The sequence below is a fragment of the Helicoverpa armigera genome, chromosome 7 (genome assembly GCF_030705265.1).
Source record: "Helicoverpa armigera isolate CAAS_96S chromosome 7, ASM3070526v1, whole genome shotgun sequence".
In the NCBI taxonomy this organism is placed as follows: Eukaryota; Metazoa; Arthropoda; class Insecta; order Lepidoptera; family Noctuidae; genus Helicoverpa; species Helicoverpa armigera.
This window is the reverse complement of record NC_087126.1, coordinates 9,505,516-9,522,626: the sequence shown is the minus strand read 5'-3', so window position 1 is coordinate 9,522,626 and position 17,111 is coordinate 9,505,516. Positions and strand designations below refer to the sequence as shown.

Sequence of the window (17,111 nt, the reverse complement as noted above, 5' to 3'; positions counted from 1 at the left end):
TAGTTGACATAATGTTATTTTTAAACCCCCAATCTGCTGTCTTAACGTTAAATGTATTTGTACAGATCATATTTTACAGAAAACTGATATAAATACTCAGGCAAGCAAAGACACAAACAATGACTAGTTCAACAAACAGAAAACTCGTAAATAATCCAGTAACAACATAGAACAATTATGACGCGAAAACTTCCTGCGAAAGTATTTTGCAATGCAAATGTATTTGCAATCCAGTTTCACATTTTCACGCGGCATATAACAGGTTTGAAACCGTACTATGCTTATATCACGTCACTACCCGCTAGTTGTAACGTTTTCCGATGTTCACCTATTTAGTACTAATATACGGTTGTTTTTACACTTGCATCATTTAATGTTGCAACTACTTCTGAGGGTTAAGCAGACTCGCACGTACAGTACAGTTAATGGGTGCGTATGTGTGCCCATTTACTAGTATTTTTTAAGATCAGTAGGTGTGATAATACATATACAATTATGTCAAAAAAAAAAACCAGCAAGATTCCTGGTTCTTAGAAAAAGCTTCAAACAGAAAAAAACAGCAGTTTCTCAAAGAAATCTTTTACTTTACAAATATTAGATTGCAATACCGAATACCCATATCGAGTATTTTCAATTTAGAAACCAGCTAATTGAATGCTTTCAAGTATTCATACAGTAGACCAGTATAAGACCCACATACCTACAGTTGGTCCAGTGGCATCTATGGCTAAACCGTTAATAAGATCTTCATCAGATAACATCAGATAAAGAGGCCTCATTACAAATGTTGATCAGATCCTGGTTGTATCGCAAAAACATTTATTATATCGGTAAGGTACCGACTATGATAAAGAGCGGTTGAGATCTAGTTGATCAATATTGATGATTGATTTTTTTTCCTTCAAGTCTGTCTATACATTCTTTAGCACTTTTGCATTTCCTTGTTCAAGCTGTGCATTTTAGTTGGAAACGCAAGTTCCCTTGACAATATTTTTATAAAATTCTGTTGACAAATGAAATACAGGACAGTGATCATGTTTGAATCTAGACATGTCAATTCACGAATTTATTTAGTAACCAAAAGGTACAGGAAAACTCCCACACAAACTCTCAAAAGAATTCCCATATTCCCTCTGTATTTCCTACAGTACGTCATACCGGCAAATACACAGACATACACTTCAAAGGAAACGTTAAACAAACATCGCCGTATGCAGCGATGCCAAGTGTCCAAGTTTTTGTGCCTGAGGACATTCCAGCATCTGTCTGCAGTTCGACATCGATGGTCATGAGGCACGCGGTTTTTGCCAAGCAATTCGCGTCATTTCGCCTGATTGATTCGTTGGCACGCTTTACAAGTTCCATGTTTAAATTTTGTTTTTAATTACTTCATCAAAAAACGTTTTGTGTGGTTGTTATGCAAAGTTTGGCTGTTCTTTTGTGAGTTGTGTTGACTTTTGGTACAGAAGTGCGGTGAATAAAAAGTACATCAATCAACACGGTTTCTTGGACTGAATATAAGAAAAGTTTGTAAGATAAATATTACTTCGTAATGCGGCGCCAGAATATCTATAAAGCTTTATAGATAAATTAAATATCAACCTCAGAATATATTAAAACAAACAGAGATATAGAAATATATTACACAACACGGCATTCCGAGACCGCTACACGACTTTAATAACGTTGTGGCCTAATTTAAAGCTCTGATTAATGCCGTCACGAAATCCATATATTTTCCCCATACATCATGTTAACGGTAACACACGCTGATGCACCGAATATACCAAGTTTGACCTTTTTGTCATGACATTTAGATGCGTTGTTGCGTACGAAATGTCAATTCCGTGCTCAGATAAATGCGCACGGACTTATTAACTAACGAACGCATTTTAAAAAACAATTTGTTCGGATCCTTGAGATAATAGTAGATAGAAACGATTGGGCTCTCAGAAATGTCAGTTGTTTTTATCGGTAAACTATTGTTGAGCTGCATACGGTTTTTCGAGTCTCCTTTCGAAATTCCAAATAAGTTATGGTTATTTGGCAGTACGGTACTCGCGGATTTGTTACGCAGAATTAAATCAAGTCATGTTAATTTCAGTGCTGGTTTCTCTGCAATTTTTTAATGCCGTTATTTAGTTTCGTAGCTAAAGTGTGTGAATTCAGGTCCATACAGCTCGGAGTATGAATGGTTAGCAACGGTAGACTTGTGAGGTCTTATAAAATAATCCAATGTGTATTAGTCTGTTGAACCTAATCATTGAATTGGGTCCAGGTTTATGTCTTTTAAAATCGGTTCAAATCGTTTCATGCTGCACCCTCAAAACTCCGAAACTACTGATCCGAAATAAAACAATATTTCACTATACCCTGGTGATATCTAGGCTATATTTTATCCGAGTACGGGAAGGAGTTTCCATTTCCATGGGACGTGGATGAAACCGTGGGAAACAAATGAAAACAGAACGTATCTATCTATCTTTTCAAGATCTAATGATCCGTTCATATTGTTGCAGGGCAAGTCAGTGATCCGTCCGATAGCGTTCAAGCCGCTGGGGGGGCGGCTGTCGGCGGGGGGAGAGAGGTATGGCTCCACTCCTGTGCTGGCCAGCAGACCACCTTCTCATCTGACGCTGTATGGCAGTGAGTATTGTGATGTTAACTATTATGTGAACTATACTATGACTTACGATAATGGCTCAGATTGCTATCGACAAATCGGTGTGTGGTTTCACCCTTAGAAGCTAACCATCACTCATCAATTACTCTACCAAGGTATACATACATATAAGTAATCAGTCGGCCATAAATTAAAAAATAATGTATTTTTATGCATTATTTTTGACGTACCTTATTAAATTATTAAACAAATGATGTAAAACCTAAAAATAAAATCCTACATTGGTTGCCTACCACACATTACACCGAACAGAGTTCGTTATCTTAACTTTATCATAAAGACCTTTAGGTTAGTCTTTTAAGACTGAAGAGTGTAAAGACCGTGCACCACTATTTTTATGTATTTCACTCGTTTATAAACATATACGTCTCCTTCACAACCTAACAAGCGATTAAAATGTGACCGTTTATTTCCAGGCTCATCAGATGTCCGGGAGGGGCGATGGTGCGGGTCTCCTCAGCCCGCGTCCTTATCCGCTCTGCCGCCCGCCACGCCGTCCGCTCCGCTCCACCAGAGGCATCACTCCGCTATTGTGTGAGTAACCTTAAAAACTGTCTTATAAACTATATGGAAAAGGATTCAAATTATTTAAACACGTTTGTCAATCTATGTCTTATGACAGATGTTGAGAAACGTAAGAGTATTTCCATTGGACCTGTTACATACCTACATAAGGAGGAATGTATCATGTTACATTAATGTGGTTATAATAAACCCAAGAAAGTCTAGAATTTAAGATTTCTTTGGAATTGAATCTAAAATTTTCAGAAGCATTGCGAGATTCTTGGAGCCCTTTCGATAAGTCCGTTAAAGATGCCAGTTAGGTCACTTATTCTGGATAACATTGTACGCAAACTGAATAACTATTAAAACTCAATTTCTCCTACTTCAGTTTTATGGTATTTAAAGAAGATCCTCTTTTTTGCACTCCCACAAGTTGAAACTTAGCTACCCAGGAACAATACACCTTTATCACCAAGTCATTATCTGATGGCATAATGATGATGGCATAATGCCTGAAATCGGCTCCATCGTTTCCGCTAAGCTCTCCGCTCCGCTAAACCAATGACATCATTCTATTGTGAATTGTACATTTGTACTGGTAAAATTATGGCCCACTTGTAATCGCTGGATTTAGGCACTAGATTTGGTATTTGATAATATACAAAACCATTGATGGATTTAGGTACTGTCTATCGGTATGAAACTATAGCGTTACATTTACGTGCATACAATGTTAGTAGTGGTTAGTGAAATTGAACAGTTCTGACGCTCCATATTGTATTGATTTTATACAACGTATAAAACGTAATATTATTTAGCAGTTAAGCTATATCAGTAAAATTAAAGAGATGTTCAGGAATTGGCATTCTATAGCTGAAAATGGAAAGATCTGCACCGACAAAGGCAATTCTTTGGAATGAAAGACGAAGAAGCTAAGTTTGCATTAATGAATACAATCAAGCGAACTTTGAAAAATAAATGCAAAATAGTGTATCATCTTCAAAAAAATAATCAGAAGCTAAATCTACACATATGTATAAGTAGGTATATCCACTTTGAGAGTATAATAAATCACGCGGTCATTGACACAACATTTTGATAGAAGACCAGTAGTATTCTATATTAATTCTTCAAAAGGATTATGACTATATTATAGTTTAGTAAAACAAATGAATAAAAACTACATAAATATTCGCGCTACTGAAGATTATTCAGCTTTATAACAATTTAAGTAACATGTGGAAAATATAAGAGGTGCTATTTGGTATTGGTTTATAGTGGCAATTTCTTACTTTTTGAAAATTGATTACCTACATGAAATTATAGATAATAAAGTCATGATTAGTAACGATCTTGAGTAATTATGTTTCTCTCACAGAAAGTGTACGTATGATCACGCATTTTCGTGTACTTAATTGTTTAAGTGAAATGAAACGCCCGTCTTTCTTTTTAGTACTTAATATCAAAGTTTACAGTTATTTTAAAAGATTTTTTGTAGATTATAAGCTGCTAGAATTCCCACGCGTGAATTATTTAATTAATTGTCACATCTGTTTCTTAAAAGGCTTTTAAATTGCCAGTTTAATAAATTATATTGTAGACTTAATGTTGCCACCTGCAACGAAAACTGTCCAGGTGTGCAAAAAGTTTGATAACTCATTCTAATTTCCCTATTAAGTGCCAAATTCTGGTACCTTTATCATATAATAAATATGCATGCTAAGTTTGAGATAACGGGTACTTTTTAAGACTACAATACAAAGTTAATCCGTGTGAGTTTTATAAATATCTCGTACTCAAACCAAGCTTTAAATAAATATAAGTACTTACAGACTAATAGTATAATTTTCAACATTTCGTGAGTTTTTCAATTTTACCGCCAAATGCAGAATTTCTAAATTAAGTGAAACATTCTTGAAATGTCCATTCTTAAAACCCAAACAAAATAATTCGTGTATCTTCCTATCTTAAATACCAAAAAATTACTTCGTTACTTGATCTTTCATCGCAACTGCGTCCACAGATGTTACAATCTCACACGCAGAGAACAAATTACTCATCAGTTAGTCAACTGTGTCATTCAACTTCATTTCTTTCTAAATACAGAAATAGAGACAATTATTACCACTATTAAATTCTGAGTAAGAAGATGATCTACGCACGCTTCATCACCAAACAGACATAATATGGAGTTTCAGATTAATTTTCAACATTGTGCGTATGCATATCAAAGATTAGCTTTAGTACTTAGTATTGAAAGATTGGACATTACCAAATACTATGAGAAGTTCCTAACTTATCTTGTAGTATGGAATAGTACATTTTGGTAGATAAGTTGTTTTATTCACTGTTCAGAGAAAAAAGTAGCCTACCTTCGTGTCTATAATACCAATCATCTCCGAGGCAAACATTCAAGTTTACCCATATTAGTATGATTTGTTAAGGATTACCCAATGGTTCAGCCATTGAAAGGGAAACTGTAATAAGGACTGCCCCGAACACGGGTGCTAATGAATGAACTCCATACAAGAATAGATCACGGCTTTCTATGATGCACCCAATGCAGCACAGTTGACGCGTCAATGACACAAGACGATGCATCTGTTCATCAAACTGCATAATTAAGGCTGTTAACTTTACTTCGGCGTGATGGTCATGTTGTAGATAAACTGTGAAGTGATTCTGAGAAATGACCAAGCTATAAACTTGGTATAAACAGATAGACTGCGAAAAAAGACTTAAGTAAAGTTGTGAACACGAGATCAATTTAAGACTGTATAGAGATGTCAGGTTTAGAATCTATCACATACCAACTTGCCATTTTCCGATTTAAAAACTCACTATGCTCTAAAACATAAGTTCAATGTTCCTTAATTATTCTTGAAAAAATCAAAGTAGTAGCTCAGTAGTCAGTTCTTATTCAAAACGGCAAGTTTACCAACACTACAACAACACAAGCACGCCTCGCGTTAGTGCAGTGGTTCTTAACCGGTGGTCCGCGGACCACTGGTGGTCCCTGGAGGCATTCCAAGTGGTCCGCGAAGCTTAGCTTCGCGACGTTGATATACCAAAAATATGTTTGGGCTACATTTTAAGTAATTTTGGCTTTGAGTTTTAAAAAATAATTAAAATTTCGCGCTCGCTTCGCTCGCGTATTCAGAAACTATGTGCCCTTAAATTTGCATTTGTCAGCAAACATAAAGTTAAGTACGTTTGGGCCACATTTTACGTAATTTTTGGTTTGAGTCCGAAAGAAATTTCGCTTTTGGAAAATAACTGCTAATAGACATTTGTTTATCACAAAAATCTCATTACATTAAAATCTGTAATTTTTTGTTTTTAGCTAAATAATAAAGAAATGAGTGCTAATTATAAAGTGTGCTTGTATTCTTTATCAAAGAACCCTCAATTTAGGTAAATAAATGTGGTGGTCCCCGGCAAGACAAACTTTGGTAAAGTGGTCCCTCATGCCAAAAAGGTTAAGAACCACTGCGTTAGTGAATGAGTTAGGAGCCGTAAAATGTTACTGAATCATACTCACCCGTGTTCATTCACCAGAAAGCCAGACTTAACGTATAATTTAATAAACAGTTAATAAATACACGTTACGCATTCGGGTTTTAAGAAAGTTTTTTATAGGTAGCTATTTTGTACAGTAAAAGTTATCCGTGCATAGCTGAAGAGAATAGTAGGTTTCAGGTATAAACTTATGTGCCGTATTTTCCTTTTAGAAAATACCTTTCTTAATAATCCTACAGTAACAATAAAACTAAACAATACAAATAGGCTGAATATTTTAAAGTTTGTTTATTCTTAACCACGAAAGTATTCGATTTTTACCTGTATTCTTACACGTAAGCTTTTGCTTATAAGAAAAACCGACATACCAACACAACAATTACTAACATACATATTCACCTTTCTTCAACCATCATCTTTAATAACATTCAACAAAGCAAAAACAGCATCGTAATACAGTATTTACTCTTTACTCAGCAATTATTTCATAGCGCGCAGCATTTTAGCGGCCCGGCGCACGCGCTGCTGACATTCGTGCGTCGAACATAGTAGTGGCTAGCCGGTCCGCGTACGCAACGAACACTGTTTATTTATCAAATGGTGATTTTATACGTTTACATTGATATAATGGTGAAGTGTGTTCAAAAGTGAGAGTTCCGTGATATGTTTAGGTGAGTTTGAGGGTAGATTGATTTTTCTATGCTATTATTGCCGTAATTGGGCTTTGATTGCATGTAGTTCTTAGACTTTGTATCTGTGTTATGCAAATTAAATAACACAGCGTTTTAGTTAGATAATGTTGTGTCAGTACGTCAACAATGTTGCTAAGTTAATGTTAGTTTATGTCTTAGTTAAACTATTCCAATAAGCAGGTTAGTATCAAAACTGACAGCTCAAGGTTCAACGAACGAGACTGATAATAACTCGGATGTCCTTTTTATGCAACCCAGTGTAATGTAAAAGGTACATCAGTATGAAGTATTATCCATTTGTGTCCATATATCACCAAGATGTGCCTATACTAAATTACAGAGAAATTACGTCTCATCTCTTTGAAAAAAACATAAGGTATTTTGTATAGTATTTTATGACTACCTTAATAGCACCAGTGCGAAGTCCGGATCTCAGTTTTCAAATAAAAACAAGCACAATATTTCCTAGCTACCATATCTATTCCTATTTTTTATCTAACCATAGTCACGGTACAGTGTTTCTCAATGACTGTACAGTCAGATTCAAAAGTCGTTGGATAAATCTAAATTTTCAAAACTGCTAAGCACTGCGTCGTGGATAACTTACTAGTGCTAGTATTTATATACTTTGTTTTAAGTTTAGAATGTAAATAAATAATGGTGTTTGTATTCTTAGAAGTTACGACCCTTTACGTTGCAAGATACTTTTGAAAATGTCGATTTGTTCAGCTACTTTTGACGCTGATTGTACTGAAAACAAGCGGCACTTCTTTTAACAAAAAATAATAAAACATTGTACAAGTCTCAATTGAAATATTTTCGTACCAAGTAATGAATTGTGAACGCTATTATGAAATTCAGACCGATTTCTTTATCGTCTGCCTGTCTTTTTTCGATAGTTTTTCGTTCGTTAGTTCGATAGTTCGAATTTTGTTTTTGTTATAAAAGTAAAATTAAAAACAAACACATTTCAATAAACAAACGTCACTTTTATTAGTTCTGTTTTCTTATTTATGAATTCTTTAGTATTGAAAGATTCCTAAAGATTTTAAAACAATGACTGAAAAAATGCATTTAGTATTTTCATAACAGTAAATGCTAATGAACAATAATATGCAAATAACATTTTTACTATTTGTAAAGTTCTTGACAAAAAATGCACGGGGCGTCAATTAAATACATAGCTGACTTAACAATGGCAAAGATATTTGACGAGATCAGTATATGTATAGGTTGGACCTGTATGCTTAAGGTCATTCCATCTCAATGAAGGCCTTTAGAAATAATCATAAGCTATATGTCATATTTAAACATAGTTATCTTTCCGTCATCATCACCATTAAATTGTCAGTAGTCACGCCAAAATCCGCCAAATACAAGTTATTACATTGACAATTACGGAATTACATCATAAATCTTAGATACGCCATTATTTTTTAATTTTTTACTTGAGTACGATATTTGTAAAAAAAAATAAGATTGATATGGTGTATAAGTGACATAATAAGGTTTATTGCAGGTTAATTCATTGCGTCTTTGTCTCATGAGTATCCAATTTGAGTTTATAACTTAGGATATAAGCAGGATTTTTATGTTTCTGTCACATTTAACAAGTCTTGAATGATTAAATCATCATCCTCCGAGCCCTGTTCCCTGTTCAATGGTTAAATTAATTATTTAAAATAAGCCACATACACAAGCAACCCTTATTTTTTTTTTAATAAATTGCATTGTCAAAAACAAAACTATGTTGCAAACACTTCCCTTTGCAAACCATCACCTAAAGTAGGTTACAAACTATACGTACAGCCGCATCCAGTACCAATGAATGAATAGCTCAATGGGCTACACTCCGGCATTGTTAATGCCTAAAGTACTAACGTTCGATAGAATCGAAAGTCTTTTGTTATTTAGTAGTTAATAGTTGTTTTATTTTGTTATATTGTTATTGTATGCTATACAATGTGCAGCTACTGTTGAGAGTAATTTGCAAAAATGTTTTTTTTTAAGGGTGACGGTAAAATGCTTTAATATAGAGTGATTGAAAAAGTTGTGTGAATTACTTGTTTATTTATTATTTTTATAGTGTGCAAGGAAAATGCTTCTCATATGAAATGATCGTAATCTCAAGTGGTCAAGATCATTCCTTCTTTCGACTTCTACTTTTATACAAGAGTATGTCATGCATCTTGATGTTTTAAAATACGTTATAAAAACAATAAACTCTTTAAACCTTACTCATATAATTTGTTAATAAAACAAAGCTATTAACAACATAATATAATAATTAGCAATCGTTCTGCTATTTCCTTCGTGTTATCAGCTTCTGTGGTGATTGAATTTCCTTTACAGTCATCTGTTTTGAGATAACAGAAATAGGACATGCATTGGTGCATAATGCGTCATTTCAATCAGAATTGTAGTTAAATAACTACAAACGTACAAAGAAAATATTTAATCGCTGGCAAGTTATTTTAGAGGCCTATGTCCAGCAGTGGACTGCGATAGGCTGATGATGATGATGATGATGAAGTTATTTTATTTATTGCAAACATTTAGAAGACTTTTAAGTTATCAGTCACTCGGAAAATAATAAGCCGATTCTAATCATGTAGGTCCACTCTTGTTCCAACATTGATAGGTAACTTGAATATGAATCTAGCAAACTATTTAAAGATTTCTTATTTAGTTTTTATGCATTGAAAGATAAGTCGACGACCTAAGAGAATTTAACTCTCCCCATTTCCCTTATAATGAACTTAAATGATGAAGGTGCAATGCTTTGATCGGTCCAAATCTTTAGATGGCTGATGCTTACCTCGAACATGGACATAAAACTTTAATAAAATAATATTTTATTTCTAACTACTTTTACGAGCTAAACAGACGCTTATATTTTACACCTCTTTTCCCCACACACTCGTAGCTTCGGCAATAAGTAGTTACGTTGCAGTAACACCATCATGCCTATCTGTAAGTCTTACAAGAGGCGTGACAAATGGTTAACGTAACCCTCATAACAGTTAGTTAATCTGTTACACTGGATAATTACTTCAGGCTAATTATGTTTTGTTAAGGTAGGAGTAGACGATACCGTTAATTGTAAGCTTGACAAGAATTTAATGTATTTTCATTTTGTATGTTTTTGAACGCCTGTACGTAAACGAAAAAAAATGTGTAATGATCCTAAATCATATTTTAAAAAGTTTTTCAGCTATGTTGACTTAATAAACCATTCGACTTAGTAAATTAGCCTTATGTCAACGTTTTTAGTGGCATTTCAGTTTTTAGAAGCCTCATAATTGATAGTTTTCTTTTAAAAAACTACTAGCATTAGAAATTGTTGAGCCCCACCAAAGATTTTGTTTTTATTTCCATTCCATTCAAAATGTTAAAAGATCTATTGGAGTTCCAATAGATCTTTAATAGGTTTTTTAGAGGAATAGTTATTCCTCTTAAAAAAAATCAACATTGCATGTGACAAAGTAACTATAACGGGTTCATGTAAACCATCTTAAGTGTTCCTAATAGCCAGTTTCCGTGGTTACCTCAGAAACCTTAGATTTCCCGATAATCAAGATTGAGATCTATTATGAAACGCTAATTGTTGGACTGAAGCATGTTATTATTGTAACCATCTGATAAGCTGGCTATTTGCTGACCTTCAAACCTTTGAGTTACATAGTTTTCTATAATGAATGATTGTGTAACAGGCCTTGGTTGTGAATGAACATATCTTATACTTTAAGGAAGGGAGGAAATAGGACAATACTTCTGCGGTCACTGTTCTTAAGTTACAAAAATATTGTAGTTACTGTTTTTAAGGAAAATTGATACTAAAATTGTTTTCACAAAAACATTTAGCTGAAAAAGTCACCTGTTTCCCGCTTTCTCTTTTAACTGAACAAGACGACGTAGGTATTCTAAACGTTTCTGCATTTCTAACAAAAAAACTAAAAACATTATATAACATCATTTCATTCATGATTTTAACGAGTTACATCACAATCTTTATCTCGAAGGCAATTAATTCCATTCACAAACGAACCAATAAAAAACAAATGAACTTCGGTTCAGTGCTTCAGGCATGACCTTGTATTGTCGGCATAACCTCTGTAACGTCTGTACCGATTTAGATGAAGCCTCATAATCGATGTTGATTCGTTATTGACCTAGATATGGATTTTTTTTATGTTGCTGTATGGCTCTTGAGCTGCTCAGTCTTTGAAATCATTTGAGTTTGAACTAACCTAACCTAAACCGTTTTGAATTCAGTTTAATATTATTCCGTGTGACAGCAACAATGACTTGTCTCTGAGAAATAAATGTTATATCAGCTAGCTAGATTAGTCACTTAGTCAGTCATATTGTATGTCATTCTGTGCTCGTTGATGTGACTCGCTTCTCACGTCACTTTAAGGATCATGCGACCATCCATTACGAACACAACTGGATAATGTAGCTAACTTCACACGCTACTTGTTAAGGTTTAAAATTATACTGTAACAAAAGGAATCTATATTATATATTTAACCGACTTCTCAAAAAGGAAGAGGTTTTCAATTCGGCCGGTATGTTTTTTTTTTGCAAATAAATTGCTCACTGGTTTCCGTCATTCTCATTCGTAAACTGTTGATATACTTACTACGATCGTGCACAGTTTCAGGTAGTCACTATTAAGGTAATCTGTGGTTTCATTAAGATAAGTACGGCCCCACATATCATAAAACACCTAAAATTTCATTAAAATAAAACCCGTGAAAAACTTCATTATACACCTACAAAACAAATTCTAACAACCTTGATGATCCCCTAACAATAGGCTTACAGAGATGTAGCCAGAAACCACGGTCCGACACACACAAACTCATTTGCATGTACAACATTAATTGTTTACGTTTGTGTGCGTGTTTCGCAAAACTTGCTGGTTTTTGCTGTCGTAAGGAAACGTGAGGAATTGAGGAAGGGTCTGCTGAATTGTCGGATGTGGAGGTTGGATGTGGGTTTTCCTGATAGGAACTCCTTATACTATCGCAAAGGTATTGGAAGTACGATATGTATGATATATGGATTAAGGAATGTTGAAGGTGATCGGGGAAAACCTTACAGCCCTGTTTATCGACGATTTGTTTGTGGGTATTTAAGAAATAACTAAGAATTAAGTCATTAATTATCAGAAACATACCTGGAATACTGATTGCGGGTGACACATCATTAACAAATTTTCGAAAGAAGGAAGTGCTTTGTATTTTGGCTGATATCAAAATTCTAAAAACTGTGTCTGTTTAACTGAAACATTCGATTTAACAGTCACGTTTTAGTTTTAACAATGTCTTTATTTTCACGACATTTCGTGACAAGAATACGATTGTGACACATCCAAAATTTTGTGTAGGTTTTCCCCGAAGTAAGGATTTTTGTAATGTAATATACTCAAGTACTAATGTTTGTAATTTAATTATACAATATACCAAAAGAGTTAAACCCTTTTAATTGTATCGCTAGTTCTCTTTTCGACTTAAACATTTAAACGTAAAACAATCCTGAATTCTATTGTATGATGAAACCGGGTTTTGCAGTCAGGAATATGATACACCGTTTCCTATTTTCATTAAAATAGTTTCAATACTCGTGTCCACATTAGAGGTTCTTTACACTAACTGTTCCCCGCGGTATCACCTGCATCTCTTATCAACTTACTCCAGTTGGTTTACGGGTTAACAAATATGTTTTACTGTAGTTTTATCGAAATCTGTCTACTTTTTACATAACAAAGCAATAAACCTGAACATCACACACACCCATTGCTATTTCAGTGTGATTTTAGTTTTACAATCGAAAGCTTCATTTTCACAGCTTCCCATATTACGCTTTCCCATATAATATACAAAATATAGGTCATAACTTTCTTCGTGCACTTTCCTCTAGTGTTTAACACCACAGTGCGGTATATTCACTTAATTTAATAGATCGTCATTACCGATTGTATCCGCTATCTACACTTGTATGAGTAGCTCCGGGAACAATAACATGTGTTAAGAGAAAACTGAGGCAATCCAAGTAATATTAAGAATATCTTTTGCTTTCAATGTCTAAGATATTCTCAGATATATGTATGTATTTCCGGATAAACAACAATAAATCTTGTAAGATTCATTCATTGTCTATACTAAATTATCACTTTAATTAGGGACTTACAATTGCTATCATTTTAGTATGAACTTCTGTCATCATGTCATAGGCAATTGAAATTGTAGATATGAAATCATATTTATTTCTTCTATCTGATACTAAATGTCTCACAGTTATCAACAAGTCAATTGAATGCATCTTTTTCTTTCAGTAATGTTTCTGTTTCTCAAAACAATCACTTGAATTGCTCAGTCTACGTACAACACTCGCTGACCGTAACTTGCCACTTTCAAATGTTTTTTGTAACACTAAATTATACATAATTGTCATTAATTCACATATTAGGGCCTTTTAGAGCAGAAATCTACATTTTAAGTTGTTACACAGCAGTATAATGGGTATGGTGTAGGCCCTTCTTAAAACTGCTTTAAAGTTATTATTTGCTGTAAATGGTAACCATTTTGTAAGACTCTTTTTCAAAGACATCTTCATCCTCCTGCCCTTATCCCAATTTTATTTGGGGTCGGTGCAGTATGTTTTCTCCTTCCCTACTCTTCTATCTGCCGTCACCTCACAAGTAACATTCTTTCTTACCATATCTACTTTCACACAATCCATCCATCGTTTCTTTGGTCTTCCTTCAAAGACATGTCTGAAGATTTTCTATCTTAGGTATACTAAGACTAAATAAACAGTTACTCATTGATCGTTAAAAATATCCTTCATAAAATTCAAGTGCTCATAAACGGTCTAACAACTGAGATGGATAATGGACAAACCCACAAAGGTGTGCTAGTATTTATATACAATATTCCATACAGTAAAACGATGTACAGTCAACTGCAGATCAGTGGTAACAGTTTTATAGGAAAATCTTACTTATTACTATTGAGTTAAGGTGCATGACAGTTACCACTGATGTGCGGTCTACTGTACCTAATCATTCGTCGTCACTTAAGCGAATTATTATAAAAAAAAACCTTCAATCATTCAATACAAAATCAACATTTGATGAATAAACATCAAGCAACGAATTGCTGTATAAATATTGATAAACAGATTAAGTTTTTTATGTCTTGACAATAAATAGGTATCAACCTATTTATTTTGTTTTGACGTCACAAATAATATTCGACCACTTCCTATGAAAACACATATCGGTAAATACGGATCTGTGTTTCTCAAATTGCAATGCAAATAATAAGAATCTAATCGTATTATTTGGTCAATATTTTAATTGGCAATTTGGCACACTTTAGTACTTAATACGAGTGATAGAGTTTTCGGAAGAACGACGATGAATCATAAGATATTATTTTGAATTGTTATCGGCTGTCATTGTATGGGCACTTAATAATCATAATTGTAAGAAACGTGGATAGATATAGAGAAGGGATACGACCAAGAATTTGAAGGATTGCGTGAAAGACGTAAGGCTGAAAGTTTGTTACTTGTGAGATGCCCACAAAGGGCTAAAGAATGTATAATACTCGTATATTCTAATAAGAGTTTAGGTCATTGAAAAACTTATTTTCGCTGAAAAAAAGGCATATTAGAATACCTACCAATATTAACCTGCTACATCACATGATCACCTTACACCATTTACCAACACCACCACTGACATTGGCGCTTCATACAAATTAACAGACGTACAATAGATTGATATGCCACGGTAACGCTTCGCCGGTGAAGCACGACAAGCCACGGACCGCGACTTGCCTTTCTTATGAATAACTTTATTGCACTTGTCGGGTAAAGGCGTTTGTTTGAGTTAATCGCCCTTGGTAAGTGTTTTAGGAACTGGGTTGCTATAAGTGGTTGATGGTGATAAAAGGGGCATAGAACGAAGTCAACGAAGTCATAGATAGACTTGGAAATGAAAGGTGCCCCTGACACAGACCAAATTAATTTAAAAACACCAATTATAAGCAGAAGATTGTAAGTTTAAGCTGATAAGTAGACCTTATCATCTTCCTGCCCTGTTCCCACTACTAGTAGTACTAGTAGACACTACTAGTAGACCTACTAGAACAAAATAGAAAGTAGACAGTAAGCTTATAATAACCGAATTCCTTATTAGTTTTGCATAATACCAAATACAACTTACCAACCAAATAGACAGTTATGTAATCTAAACAACCATCAAAAATAATAACAATACTCAATAGTAATGACCGAAATGTTCAATCTTCGTTACGAATCCATTCATAGAATCGTTTCTAACAAAATATTCCTTTACATAACACAAAGGGCTTGGAGAAAAGCCTCATTATGCATATCGAAGTTAATAATTGATAATTTATACAGATATATATTTAAGGCACAAATTCACCGACAACATAAACGCCTGTTTTCTTAAAATAGCTGTCTACTTTTTTTTAGAAGTTGATGAGGATTATTTATTTACATAGATATTTACATATTTACTACTTATACATATAAAAAGCTATCCTAGTAAAACAAAACCACTAAGTATAACTAAAACGCGTCAAAAAATTCGTCAACATCGCTGTCGACTGGGAGCGTGCCCAAGAGGCTTGGATTGCCATGCTGATCCTTTGTCCTGTCTACTATGATTTTTTACTTACAGGTTTCACTGTAGACAGTGGTTTTAAGTAAAAGGACGTTAACTTTGTCGGTCAACTTGGGCCTAATCAACTAGATTATTTAACTAGGTATTCAGGTAAACTGGCAACGGAATATAAACAAAGTCATAAAGTAACCTGCAACCGTTCGATTGCAATTTCTGTTACGATCTCATTCAGATAAAGGTACAAAGTTTAATACTTAGCGTACAAACACACTAAAAACTTTTAGTCAGCCGATAGTTTGTTTGGGCTCATAAATCAGTTTGAAGATGAATGGTAGTACCCGCATTACAACGATCAGATAATTGGCCGGTATCAGACCGAATTAAATCTTTGAATGGATTCACGATTTTCTTAAAAAAAATCAAACCAGCCGACCATTTAGTCTACAGTGTGTCTTAAGGTACAAAGTTTAATACTTACACTTAAAATTCAAATTGTTGTAATCTCGTAAACTTATGAAGACATTTGAGAACTAACCGTTTTATCGATCCAATTACAGACATAGTCGTTAAATGATAAATGTGAGTTATGTGCTAATTGCGTCGCAGTCTGTAATTTATTGAATCTCGTACAAGTATGTAAACCTATTTGAATTAGTTGCATAGGTATGTAATTTAAATCGAATGTAGTGGTTGGCATATCAGTTCGTTTTCAATCCCATAAAAGTACTACTATTGCTATTTCTAAAGTGCTCAACATATGCAACATGGAATATGAACCTATGTCCATCATCACATTCTATGTCAACCTTAGCATCAAAGTCTCACTGACCTTTGAACTCAAGTCTCATACAACAGACTCCATCATTACACCCTCAGAACACATTTAATACAATATCAACCTTATTATTTCCAGCACAAAGTCGAGTTCTGTCCTGAGCGGCGCGGACAAGGAGCCCGTGCCTGCACCCTCGCCCGCTGACTCCGGAGTTGCAGAACTGGAGAGAGATCAACATGACTATGGGTAAGTTGACATCATACATACATT

At 34.3% G+C, this 17,111-nt stretch overlaps 1 protein-coding gene across 2 annotated transcripts in view; it reads left to right on the top strand.

The window, feature by feature from the left end:
* LOC110373062 (leucine zipper putative tumor suppressor 2 homolog) overlaps positions 1 to 17,111 on the top strand; it is an 85,710-nt gene that overhangs the window by 65,211 nt on the left and 3,388 nt on the right. For both annotated transcript variants that reach the window (XM_064035395.1, XM_021330185.3), the window contains 3 exons: positions 2,520 to 2,646; positions 3,100 to 3,217; positions 16,980 to 17,087. In XM_064035395.1, coding sequence (XP_063891465.1) covers positions 2,520 to 2,646; positions 3,100 to 3,217; positions 16,980 to 17,087 — 353 coding nt within the window. The remainder of the gene's footprint in view (positions 1 to 2,519; positions 2,647 to 3,099; positions 3,218 to 16,979; positions 17,088 to 17,111) is intronic.